Below are 13,677 nucleotides of genomic sequence, written 5' to 3'. Positions count from 1 at the left end.
CTTATTTACACACAATGGATTTAGATATATGCTTTTAATAAATAGGTTTCTATTGAGAGAAATAAGCCATTTTAAATATATTAATCTAAAGTAAATGTTTTCTTTCTTTGCAGATCTATCTTTGCGGTTTTAGTGGCAGAAAGCTAGATAAACTGAGAAGACTTATTAACAGTGGAGGTGGAGTTCGTTTTAATCAGCTCAATGAAGATGTAACTCATGTTATTGTGGGAGATTATGATGATGAATTGAAGCAGTTTTGGGATAAATCAGCCCACAGGTTTTGTCAGTTTTTAATTCAAAGCAATTTCTACGCTGTAATAATTTTTTTAAAATTGCATGTCCCGGCAATTATGTAAACTGCATGGCAAGTGGGATTGTGGTCTTTATAGTTTAAACTAATATATAACTATGTACTATTTTTGTAGGCCTCATGTAGTGGGAGCAAAATGGTTGCTAGAGTGTTTTAGTAAAGGTAATATGCTTCCTGAAGAGCCATATATCCATGCTAACTACCAGCCAGTGGAAATTCCAGTTTCAGATCAACCTGAAAGTAAAACAACCCTTTTAAAAAGGAAGAACAGCAGCTTCTCTAAGAAAGACTTTGCTCCTAATGAAAAGCATGAGGAAGCTGATGAAGATCTGCTCTCTCAATATGCGACTAATAACCCAACCATAGGTAAGAAACAGTGATTAGTGTTTACAGTCATTCAAATATTTTGGTAGCAGAATACATACATATGTGATTTCTGCCAGGTTCTCTAGAATTTACTGAAACTTACGTTTTTCTTCCCTTGAAGTTTTATGTGTGTTACTTCTTTTTTTTAAACAGGCAAGGCTAAGGGATTCTGGACCTTCTGACTCCCTCTTCTCTCTTCAACTCACTTGTTCCTCTTAGATCTGTTTTATACACAGGCATCACTTGGTTTGTGTGAGTTTGTAACACCCTGAGCTTTTATTTTAATCTTGTAACAAATGCCTCTTACTTGGTAATTGTGCTCTTTGATGGGTATAATGCTGCACTGTAGACTACCATCTCAGGATGTAGTCTTCTCAGTGTGGTAAGCAAAATTGCCAGTAAAGAGTTGTGGGCAGCATTTCTTATTTTTTTATTCTTTATACTTTGTTATTCTTCTCTCCTTTTGGCTTGTTCCCACCCCCAACCCTTCTTTTTTTTTCTGTTGTGGTTTTATTTTACCTTGTTGCATTTGTTTCAATTATAGTTTTATTTTTCCTAATATATTTTTTATCTTTCTAATTGTATTTTGTTTTTTATTCTCTGATATTGTACTGCTCCGTCCCTTCCCTTCCCTCCCCTTCCCTCCCCTTCCCCATGAGGCTTACAGAATCTTGGTTCCCAGGCCGGAGGTCAAGCCCAAGCTCCTGTGGTGGGAGCTCTGAGTTCAAACCACTGGACTAACAGAGAACATAAGACCCCAGGGAATATTAATCGGAGTGACACCTCCCGGAGGTCCTCATCTCAGCATCAAGACCCGGCTCTATCCAACTGCCTGCAGACTCCAGTGCTGGACGTCTCAGGCCAAACAACCAGTAAGACAGGAATACAGCACCACCCATCAAAAAAAAAAAAAAATGACACAACAAAAAAACATGTTGCAGATGATGGAGCAAGGTAAAAACCTACAGGACAAATAAATGAAGATGAAATAGGCAACCTACCTGAAAAAGAATGCAGAGTAATGATAGTAAAGATGATTCAAAATCTCAAAAACAGAATGGAGAAAATACAAAAAACATTTATCAAGGATCTAGAAGAACTAAGGAGCAAACAAACAGTGATGAACAACACAATTACTGAAATTAAAAATACTCAAGGAATCAATAGCAGAATAATTGAGGCAGAAGAACGGATAAGTGAGCTGGAAGATAAAATGGTGGAAATAACTGCCAGGGAGCAGAATAAACAAAAAAGAATGAAAAGAATTGAGGACAGTCTCAGAGACCTCTGGGACAACATTAAACGCACCAACATTCGAATTATAGGGGTCCCAGAAGAAGAAGAGAAAAAGAAAGGGATTGAGAAAATATTTGAAGAGATTGTAGTTGAAAACGTCCCTAACATGGGAAAGGACGTAGTCAGTCAAGTCCAGGAAGCGCAGAGAGTCCCATACAGGATAAATCCAAGGAGAAACACGCCAAGACACATGTTAATCAAAGTATCAAGAATTAAATGCAAAGAGCAAATATTAAAAGCAGCCAGGGAAAAGCAACAGATAACATACAAGGGAATTCCCATAACGTTAACAGCTGATCTTTCAGTAGAAACTCAGCAAGACAGAAGGGAGTGGCAGGACATGTTTAAAGTGATGAAAGGGAAAGACCTACGACCAAGATTACTGTACCCAGCAAGGATGTCATTCAGATTCAACAGAGAAATTAAAACCTTTACAGGCAAGCAAAAACTAAGAATTCATCACCACAAAACCAGCTTGACAACAAATGCTAAAGGAACTTCTCTAGGCAGGAAACACAAGAGAAGGAAAAGACATACAATAACAAACCCAAAACAATTAAGAAAATGGTAATAGGAACATACATATTGATAATTACCTTAAATGTAAATGGGCTAAATGCTCCAACCAAAAGACATAGACTGGCTGATTGGATACAAAAACAAGACCCGTATATATGCTGTCTTCAAGAGACCCACTTCAGACCTAGGGACACATACAGACTGAAAGTGAGGGGATGGAAAAAGGTATTCCATGCAAATGGAAATCAAAAGAAAGCTGGAGTAGCAATTCTCATATCAGACAAAATAGACTTTAAAATAAAGACTATTACAAGAGACCAAGAAGACACTACATAATGATGAAGGGATCAATCCAAGAAGAAGATATAACAATTGTAAGTATTTATGCACCCAAAATAGGAGCACCTCAATACATAGGGCAAATGCTAACAGCCATAAAAGGGGAAATCGACGGTAACACAGTCATAGTAGGGGACTTTAACACCCCACTTTCACCAATGAACAGATCATCCAAAATGAAAATAAATAAGGAAACACAAGCTTTAAATGACATTAAACAAGATGGACTTAATTGATATTTATAGGACATTCCATCCAAAAGCAGCAGAATACACTTTCTTCTCAAGTGCTCATGGAACATTCTCCAGGATAGACCATATCATAGGTCACAAATCAAGCCTTGGTAAATTTAAGAAAATTGAAATTGTATCAGGTATCTTTTCCAATCACAATGCTATGAAACTAGGTATCAATTACAGGAAAAAATCTGTAAAACATATAAACACATGCAGGTTAAACAACACACCACTAAATCACCAAGAGATCACTGAAGAAATCATAGAGGAAATCAAAAAATACCTAGAAACAAATGACAATGGAAACACGATGACACAACACCTCTGGGATGCAGCAAAAGCAGTTCTAAGGAGGAAGTTTATAGCAATATAATCGTACCTGAAGAAACAAGAAAAATTTCAAACAAACAGCCTAACCTTACACCTAAAGCAATTAGAGAAAGAAGAACAAAAAAAACCCCAAAGTTAGTAGAAGGAAAGAAATCATAAAGATCAGATCAGAAATCAGTGAAATAGAAATGAAGGAAACAATAGCAAAGATCAGTAAAACTAAAAGCTAGTTCTTTGAGAAGATAAACAAAATTGATAAACCATTAGCCAGACTCATCAAGAGAAAAAGGGAGAAGACTCAAATCAATAGAATTAGAAATGAAAAAGGAGAAGTAACCACTGACACTGCAGAAATACAAAAGATCATGAGAGATTACTACAAGCAACTCCATGCCAATAAAATGGACAACCTGGAAGAAATGGAAAGATTCTTAGAAATGCACAACCTGCCAAGACTGAACCAGGAAGAAACAGAAAATATGAACAGACCAATCACAAGCACTGAAATTGAAACGGTGATTAAAAACCTTCCAACAAACAAAAGCGCAGGACCAGATGGCTTCACAGGCGAATTCTATCAAACATTTAGAGAAGAGTTAACACCTATCCTTCTCAAATGCTTCCAAAATATAGCAGAGGGAAGAACACTCCCAAGCTCATTCTACAAGGCCACCATCACCTTGATACCAAAGCCAAACAATGATGTCACAAAAAAAACTACAGGCCAATATCTCTGATGAACATAGATGCAAAAATCCTCAACAAAATAATAGCAAACAGAATCCAACAGCACACTAAAAGTATCATACACCATGATCAAGTGGGGTTTATCCCAGGAATGCAAGGATTCTTCAGTATACACAAATCAATCAATGTGATACACAGTATTAACAAATTGAAGGATAAAAACCATATGATAATCTCAGTAGATGCAGAAAACTTTTGACAAAATTCAACACCCATTTATGATAAAAACTCTCCAGAAAGTGGGCACAGAGGGAACCTATGTCAACTTAATAAAGGACATATATGACAAACTGACAGTCAATATCCTTCTCAAAGGTGAAAAACTGAAACCATTTTCTCTAAGATCAGGAACAAGACAAGGGTGCTCAGTCTCACCAGTATTCAACATAGTTTTGGAAGTTTTACCCACAGCAGTCAGAGAAGAAAAAGAAATAAGAGGAATCCAAATCAGAAAAGAAGTAAAACTGGCACTGTTTGCAGATGACATGATACTATACATAGAAAATCCTAAAGATGCTACCAGAAGACTACTGGAGCTAACCAATGAATTTGGTAGAGTAGCAGGATACAAAATTAATGCACAGAAATCTCTTGCATTCTTATATACTAACGACGAAAAATCTGAAAGAAATTAAGGAAACACTCCCATTTACCATTGCAACAAAAAGAATAAATACCTAGGAATAAACCTACCTAAGCAGATAAAAGACCTGTATGCAGAAAACTATGAGACACTGATGAAAGAAATTAAAGATGATACAAACAGATACACCATGTTCTTGCTTTGGAAGAATCAACATTGTGAAAATGACTATACTACCCAAAGCAATCTATGGATTCAGTGCAATCCCTATCAAACTACCAATGGCATTTTTCACAGAACTAGAACAAAAAATTTCACAATTTGTATGGAAACACAAAAGAACCCAAATACCCAACGCAATCTTTAGAAAGAAAACCAGAGCTGGAGGAATCAGGCTCCTGGACTTCAGGCTATACTACAAAGCTACACTAATCAAGACAGTATGATGCTAGCACAAACACAGAAATATTGATCAATGGAACAGGATAGAAAGCCCAGAGATAAACCCCTGCCTATAATGGTCACCTTGTCTTTCATAAAGGAGACAAGAATATACAATGGAGAAAAGACAACCTCTTCAATAAGTGGTGCTGGGAAAACTGGACAGCTACATGTAAATGAATGAAATTAGAACACTCTGTAATACCATATACAAATATAAACTCAAAATGGATTAAAGATCTAAATATAAGGCCAGACACTATAAAACTCTTAGAGGAAAACATAGGCAGAACACTCTATGACATAAATCACAGCAGGATCCTTTTTGACCCCCCTCCTAGAGAAATGGAAATAAAAACAAGTAAACAAATGGGACCTAATGAAACGTAAAGCCTTTTGCACAGCAATAGAAACCATAAACAAGACGAAAAGACAACCCTCAGAGTGGGAGAAAATATTTGCAAATGAAGCAGCTGACAAAGGATTAATCTCCAAAATATACAAGCAGCTTACGCAGCTCAATATCAAAAAGAAAAAAAAAAACCCAATCCAAAAATGGGCAGAAGACCTAAATAGACATTTCTCCACAGAAGATATATAGATTGCCAACAAGCACATGAAAGGATGCTCAACCTCACTAATCATTAAAGAAATGCAAATCAAAGCTACAATGAGGTATCACCTCACACTGGTCAGAATGGCCATCATCAAAAAATCTACAAACAATAAATGCTGGAGAGGGTGTGGAGAAAAGGGAACCCACTTGCACTGTTGGTGGGAAAGTAAATTGGTGCAGCCACTATGGAGAACAGTATGGAGGTTCCTTAAAACACTAAAAATAGAACTACCCTATGACCCAGCAATCCCACTCCTGGGCATATACCCTGAGAATACCATAATTCAAAGAGTCATGTACCACAATGTTTATTGCAGCACTATTTACAATAGCCAGGACATGGAAGCAACCTAAGTATCCATCGACAGATGACTGGATAAAGAAGATGTGGCAGTGTATACAATGGAATATTATTCAACCATAAAAAGAAGCAAAATTGAGTTATTTGTAGTGAGGTGGGTGGACCTAGAGTCTGTCTTACAGAGTGAAGTAAGTCACACATATATGGAATCTTAAAAAAAAAAAGGTTCTAATGAACCTAGGGGCAGGACAGGAATAAAGACGCAGACGAAGAGAATGGACTTGAGGACACAGGGAGGGGGAAGGGTAAGCTGGGATGAAGTGAAAGAGTAACATTGACATATTTACACTACCAAATGTAAAATAGATAGCTAGTGGGAAACATCTGCCTAGCACAGGGAGATCAGCTCTGTACTTTGGGTCCACCTAGAGGGTTGCGATAGGGAGGGTGGGAGGGAGACGCAAGAAGGTGGGGGGTATGGGTATATTCGTATGCATATAGCCTATTTGCTTTGTTATACAGCAGAAACAAACAATATTGTAAAGCAATTATACTCCGATAAAGGTGTTAAAAAATTTATTATGAAGTATTTAATACATCCAAAAACATATAAAGAATAATTTAATGAGTAACCTTATACTACTAATCTAGCTATTAGAAAAAATAAAATATTCTACTTGGTCAAAATTCTCCTGTGAACCCCTTCCCATTTTCTTTGTGGTTTACAACGTGTATATATCTGTAAGTAATATATACACTACTTTGTTTTCTGTGTATTTTAACTTACATAAGTGATACATGGTATGTACTCTTTTGCTATCCTAACCTCAGCATGAGAGATATTCATCTCATCCAAGTAACTGGTTATGAATGTACCACACTGGTATATGAACATACCACAGTTTATCTATTTTCCCACCTAAGGATATTTTTATTGTGTTTTTTTTGGTTTTGCTTTGTTGTTTTGCCGATACAGTACAAGCCGTACTGCTGAGATTGTTCTTATGCACGTCTCTGTGCACATGAGTAAGAATTTTTCTAAGGTGGGCATGGCTGATTCCTGGGATATGTACGTCTTCCACTTTCTTACATAATGCATGTTGCTTTCTGAAGTGTTTGTTCTAGTTTACCACTTTATACTAGAACAATAGTAAGGATTCCTATTGCACATCCTTTCAACATTTCGAATTTCCCATAAGACTTGAAATTCTTATTAATTTGATGGATGTAAAGTGGGATCTCATTGTGGTTTTAATTGTATAACTGATTGCTAATAAGGTAGAACATCTTTTTGAGTGTTATTTGACGAATATTTTAAAGTAGTTGGATTTTTCAATCTGTTATTTTGTGGTTTGTGGTTTTCTGTTTTATAGAAGTTTTCCTATCTGAAGGTCATAAAGTTATTTTTATGTATATTTTTTAGAAGTCTTAAAGTTTTGCCTTTCTTTCCACGTTATGTCTTCAATCCACATGGAGTTGATTTTTGTATTTGATAAGAAGCGTTCAGATTATCCATGTGGATAATCACTTGTTTTCAAACTTTTTATTGAATAGGCCATCCTTTCTCTACTGATTTGCACTGCCGCCCCTGTCATTTATTAAGGGTCTGTTAAGTGGGGATCTGTGTTTAAGCTTTTTATTCTGTTCCATTGAGATACCGCACTGCTAAACCATCTTATTATAATAGCTTTGTGTAATATGTTTTGATATCTGAAATAAAAGGACTCTCTAATTTTCTTTACAAAAGTGTCATACCCTTTCTTGGACCTTTGCTTCTAATATTTAAAATTAGTTTGTCAGTTTGCATAAATCAGTATGGGAATTTGGTTGGGATTGTATTGAATTTATAATTTGGAGCAGAATTGACATCTTTACAATGAAAAGATCTTCCTTTCCATGAATATAGAATATCAGCATACAGTTTTATCTTTTTTAATGTTTTTCAATAAAGTATAACTACATTCATAAGATCTTACACATGCTATGTTAACAACTATTCCTAATTTTTTGTTTTCTATTTATGTTCATTTGTTCTTTTTGATATTTTAATTCTTATGTCTTAAAATTACATTTTTGAACTGTTTGCTGGTATATAAGAATGAAATATTTTTAATATTAGATCTCATATTTAAACTTTTCTATAGAACATTTTGGGTATTGAGTTTTTAAAAATTGTGGTAAAATATGCCTAACATAAAATTTACCATTTTAACTGTTCTTAGGTGTACAATTTAGTGGTACTACATTCACACTTATTGTGCCACCATCATTACCATTCATGCCAGAACTTTTTTATCTTCCCAAACTGAAACTTTATAGCCATTAAACAGTAACTCTGTATTCCTCCCTCCGCCCAGTCCCTGGCAACCACCACTCTATTTTCTGTCTCTATGAATTTGACCATTCTAGGTAGCTCATATAAATGGACTCATACAATATCTGTCCTTTTGTGTCTGGCTTATTTCATTTAGCATAATGTCCTCAAGTTTCATCCATGTTTTAGCATGTGTCAGAATTTCATTCCTTATTAAAGTTGAATAATACTTCATTGTATGTTAGAATTGTCTGTTCCTTTCTGTTGATGGACACTTGAGTTTTCTCTGTGGTTGGCTATTGTAAATAATGGTGCTGTGAACGTTGCTGTACAGATATCTGTTCAAGTCCCTGCTTTCATTTCTTTTAGATATAGTCCCAGAAGTGGAATTGATAAGTCGTATGGTAATTCTATGTTTAATTTTTTGGGAAACCACCTTGCTGTTTTCCACAGTGGTGTACCACTTTACATTCTCACCAGCAATGCACAAGGGTTCCAGTTTCTCTGCATCCTCACCAACATATTGTATTTTCTGGGGTTTTTTAATAAATATCATCCTAACGGGTATGAAGTGGTATCTCACTGGTGGTTTTGATTTGCATTTCCCTGATGATTAGTGACGTTGAGCAACATTTCATGTTTTTATTGGCCATCTATAAATCTTCTTTGGAGAAATGTTTATTCAATTGGGTTGATTTTTTTTGTTCCTGAGTAGTAGGAGTTCTTTATGTATTTTGAATATTGATCCCTTATCAGATATATGATTTGCATATATTTTCACCCATTCTTTGCCTAGCCTTTTCACCCTGTATTCTTTGATGGACAAAAGTTTTAATTGTGATGAAGTCCAATTTATCTGTTGTTTTCTCATTGCCTGTGTTTTTGGTGTCATAATTAAGAAATCATTGCCAAATCTAACATAATGATGCTTTTCTTGTATGTTTTCTTCTAAAAGTTTTGTAGTTTTTATTCTTTAGGGCTTTGATCTGGGTACTATGTACTTTTCCTGTGCTCATTAGAATTATCATCTGGTTTTTTCTCCTTGGTGTGGTAAATTGCATTAGTAGATTTTACATTGTTAAATCAAGTTTAAATTCTTCTGGATATGATACATTCATCTTTTTTTACTGTGTTCAGTTTACTAATATTTTATTTAGGATTTTATCTATTCAGTGTGATATTGGTCTATAATTTTCCTTTTCCTGTTGTCTTTGTTGGGTTTTGTTATTATTGATAAAATGGATTGGTGAGTTACTTTTTTTTTTTTTCTTTAATCTCAGTTTGTGTAAGATTGGAGTTCCCTTATACTTCAATGTGTGATGAAACTCATCTGTCTAACGGCCTGGTGTTTTTTTGTAGGAAGATTTTATAGTACAGATTTATTTAATGGATATGAAACTATTTCATTGTTCTGTTTCTTCCTGAATAAATTTTGGTAAGCTGTATTTTCTAGGAGACTTAAACACCAGTTTTATTAGTCTTTTTAACAAACCAACTTTGATTTTTGTTTTTGTTTCATTAATTTATTGTCTTATTCTTTTTTTTCTTCTCTTTTTTCTTCTGATTTCTTAAGTTGCACAATTTGTTTTTTTGTAGTCTTTTTATCTAAGTGTTTATGTCAATAGATTTCTCTGAAAGTACTAACTCCGTTATATTTCAAAAGATCTTTTATGTAGCATTTTTGTACTTGTTCAAGTCTAAATATATTCTAATTTTACCATATCTTTGGTCTATGAGGTGTTTAGGAAGTGGTTTTCATAAATGTTCTTCTGTGCCTCAGAAAAATAGAGTGTACTTGTCATCTCCTTTTGCAGGGTGGACTTGGTGGTAGTGGTGGTTGATTGGGTTTTGCTCAACATTTTCACTGAAGGCATTTCCCTTTAGGGTTTCTGAGTGGTAAGCTATACTCTGCCCCACCTCTAATTTGTGTGAGACCAAAGGATTGACTCTTATCCCTCTATGTGATATCCTTAAATTCTAAGGGTATAGGGTCACTGCCAAAATAGATGGTAATCGTTAGCTTTAGTAGTCACTTAGTGATCTGAATTCATGCTACTACTTCATTTTTAGCCCTTGAGAATTTCCCTTGCTTTCTTGCAAACTCAGCTATGTATTTATAAGGATACCTTTAATATTTCATCCTGTATTTCAGGTGTTTTTAGTGAGTGGGTTTTGAATGTCTAGCCTACCATATTTCTAGAAGGGAACTTTCAGTATTCTTATTTTTTTATCCACACTATTTCTCTTCACGGTGTACTGCAGAATTGACTTTTGTCAGACCACTTGCTCATGCTTTAGTAGTGTATCATATCAGATCATCCTAATTTTTTAGGATGTTCTAGTATAAAGAAGCCACAGATTGACTGGAAGTAGTTTTATGCATTATCCTTCAACAAGGGTACTTGCTGGAGGCAGGCAGTTCGTTTCTCAAACCTTCCTTTCTAAAGCAGCTAGTAGTCTACTGACTTTTAAAGGATTTAGTGACAGTAAATCTCAGTGAATCCCCAAGCACCTAATTTAGAAGAATGTAATCAAGTATTTTACAATTACTTCTTAAAACAAAATTACTTTTGGTTTGAGAGAGCTTTTTCAATAATAGGCTTGTCAAAAAGCCTATTATTATTCAGTAGTCTGTTGGGCTACCGAATGACATCTATTTGAGAAAGGGTTTTATTTCTAAAATAAATGGGAAGAACTACTGTAGAACATATTAATTTATTCTGAGTCTTTAATAACTTCAGGGTTTTACTTATCATTTATAAGAACTTAGTATTTCTAGTTTGTTCTTATAGTAGTCTAAAATTCCTCTGGGCTTCTTCCTTCTTCCCATCTCACCACCTATATATAGACATCAAACAAAGTTGTTTTTTTCCTCCTAGATGTGATTGTGAACAATTTTAATAGCAAAATATTTTGTTTTTACATTTTATATTAGAAATATCTATTTTAAAAACTACTTTCCAAAATGTTTTATAGTATCATGTCACCTTTATTTCCATCTAAGCTTATTCATCCTCATACATCTCTATAAATTATAAATATACTGTTATCCCTTATTCCTTATAATATGAAACTGAGGGTCATAGAGTCTCCTGACCTACTGATCAGTAATGCTCTAGACAAAACTGCTTCTTCAGAGTTGTCAGTAAGAGCAATTTAAATACTTGTATTAAGTAGGAATTGAAGTATATATAAACAGTAATTAGTTTAAAAGTGAAAACGGTCATGTCTATTGGAGATGAAATAGAAATAAGAAGATGGCATTATAACATAATGTTATGGACCCTGGAGTCAGACAGACTTCGGTTTATATCTCATTTCTGCCACCTAATAACTGTATGACTTTAGGTAAGTTACATAACCTCTTTAAGCCTGGTATTCTTCTTGAAGAAAGGGTATAGATACAGCAATAGAATGAGCCTAATAGTATCATGACCATTAATTACATGCATGTAAAGCACTTAGGCACAGTGCCTATGTAAATAAATGTTAAGAATCCTTGAATAGCTTCCAGGCTTGTTGGAATCCCATGAAGCAGGGCTTGGCAAACTGTTTTTGTAAAAGGCCAGACAGTAAATATTTTGGGCTTTGCCAGCCACATTCTCTCTCTGTCACACATTCTATTTTGTTTTGTTCTGTTTTTGCAACCATTTAAAAATGTAAAAACCATTAATACACAGGCCATGGGCCCACTTTGGCCCCTAGGCTGTAGTTTGCCTATCTCTGCTGTAAGGCATTACTCTTCAACACAGCACCACTAGAGTTTTCAAAAACATACTAAGTTTTTACCCCTTAAACTTTTAGCATTGATTTCATAATATTTATTACATATTAGGAACTGCATTTTCTTTTTTTTTTTAAACAGCAAGTCAGTAGAGCAACTGCTCCTAATCTCTTTATTTTTCTTTAAATTTAATTTTATTTATTTTATTATACAGCAGGTTCTTATTAGTTATCCATTTTATACATATTAGTGTATACATGTCAATCCCAATCTCCCAATTCATCACACCACCACCCCCCGCCACTTTCCCCCCTTGGTGTCCATACGTTTGTTCACTGCATCTGTGTCTCATTTTCTGCCCTGCAAACCGGTTCATCTGTACCATTTTTCTAGATTCCACATATATGCGTTAATATACGATATTTGTTTTTCTCTTTCTGACTTACTTCACTCCGTATGACAGTCTCTAGATCCATCCACATCTCTACAAATGACCCAATTTCGTTGCTTCTTATGGCTGAGTGATATTTCATTGTATATATGTACCACATCTTCTTTATCCATTCATCTGTCAATGGGCATTTAGGTTGCTTCCATGTCCTGGCTATTGTAAATAGTGCTGCAGTGAACATTGGGGTGCATGTGTCTTTTTGAATTATGGTTTTCTCTGGGTGTATTCCCAGTAGTGGGATTGCTGGGTCATATGGTAATTCTATTTTTAGTTCTTTAAGGAACCTCCATACTGTTCTCCGCAGTGGCTGTACCAATTTACATTCCCACCAGCAGTGCAAGAGGGTTCCCTTTTCTCCACACCCTCTCCAGCATTTGTTGTTTGTAGATTTTCTGATGATGCCCATTCTAACTGGTGTGAGGTGATACCTCATAGTAGTTTTGATTTGCATTTCTCGAATAATTAGTGATGTTGAGCATCTTTTCATGTGCTTCTTGGCCATCTGTATGTCTTCTTTGGAGAAATGTCTATTTAGATCTTCTGCCCATTTTTGGATTGCGTTGTTTGTTTATTTAATATTGAGCTGAATGAGCTGTTTATATATTTTGGAGATTAATCCTTTGTCCGTTGATTTGTTTGCAAATATTTTCTCCCATTCTGAGGTTTGTCTTTTTGTCTTGTTTGTGGTTTCCTTTGCTGTGCAAAAGCTTTGAAGTTTCATTAGGTCCCATTTGTTTATTTTTGTTTTTATTTCCATTACTCTAGGAGGTGGGTCAAAAAAGATCTTGCTGTGATTTATGTCAAAGAATGTTCTTCCTATGTTTTCCTCTAAGAGTTTTATAGTGTCCGGATGTACATTTAGGTCTCGAATCCATTTTGAGTTTATTTTTGTGTAGTGTTAGGGAGTATTCTAATTTCATTCTTTTACATGTAGCTGTCCAGTTTTCCCAGCACCACTTAATGAAGAGACGGTCTTTTCTCCATTGTATATCCTTGCCTCCTTTGTCATAGATTAGTTGACCATAGGTGCATGGGTTTATCTCTGGGCTTTCTATCTTGTTCCATTGATCTATGTTTCTGTTTTTGTGCCAGTACCATATTGTC

General features: G+C 35.1%; 1 protein-coding gene across 4 annotated transcripts in view; it reads left to right on the top strand.

Moving 5' to 3' along the window:
- TOPBP1 (DNA topoisomerase II binding protein 1) overlaps window positions 1-13,677 on the top strand; it is a 69,199-nt gene that overhangs the window by 11,117 nt on the left and 44,405 nt on the right. For all 4 annotated transcript variants that reach the window (XM_057544985.1, XM_007180913.3, XM_057544987.1 and 1 more), the window contains 2 exons: window positions 114-277; window positions 426-676. In XM_057544985.1, coding sequence (XP_057400968.1) covers window positions 114-277; window positions 426-676 — 415 coding nt within the window. The remainder of the gene's footprint in view (window positions 1-113; window positions 278-425; window positions 677-13,677) is intronic.

This window comes from Balaenoptera acutorostrata, chromosome 4, assembly GCF_949987535.1.
Source record: "Balaenoptera acutorostrata chromosome 4, mBalAcu1.1, whole genome shotgun sequence".
NCBI lineage: Eukaryota > Metazoa > Chordata > Mammalia > Artiodactyla > Balaenopteridae > Balaenoptera > Balaenoptera acutorostrata.
Note: the sequence above shows the minus strand (reverse complement) of the source record. Positions and strands in the feature narration are given on the sequence as shown.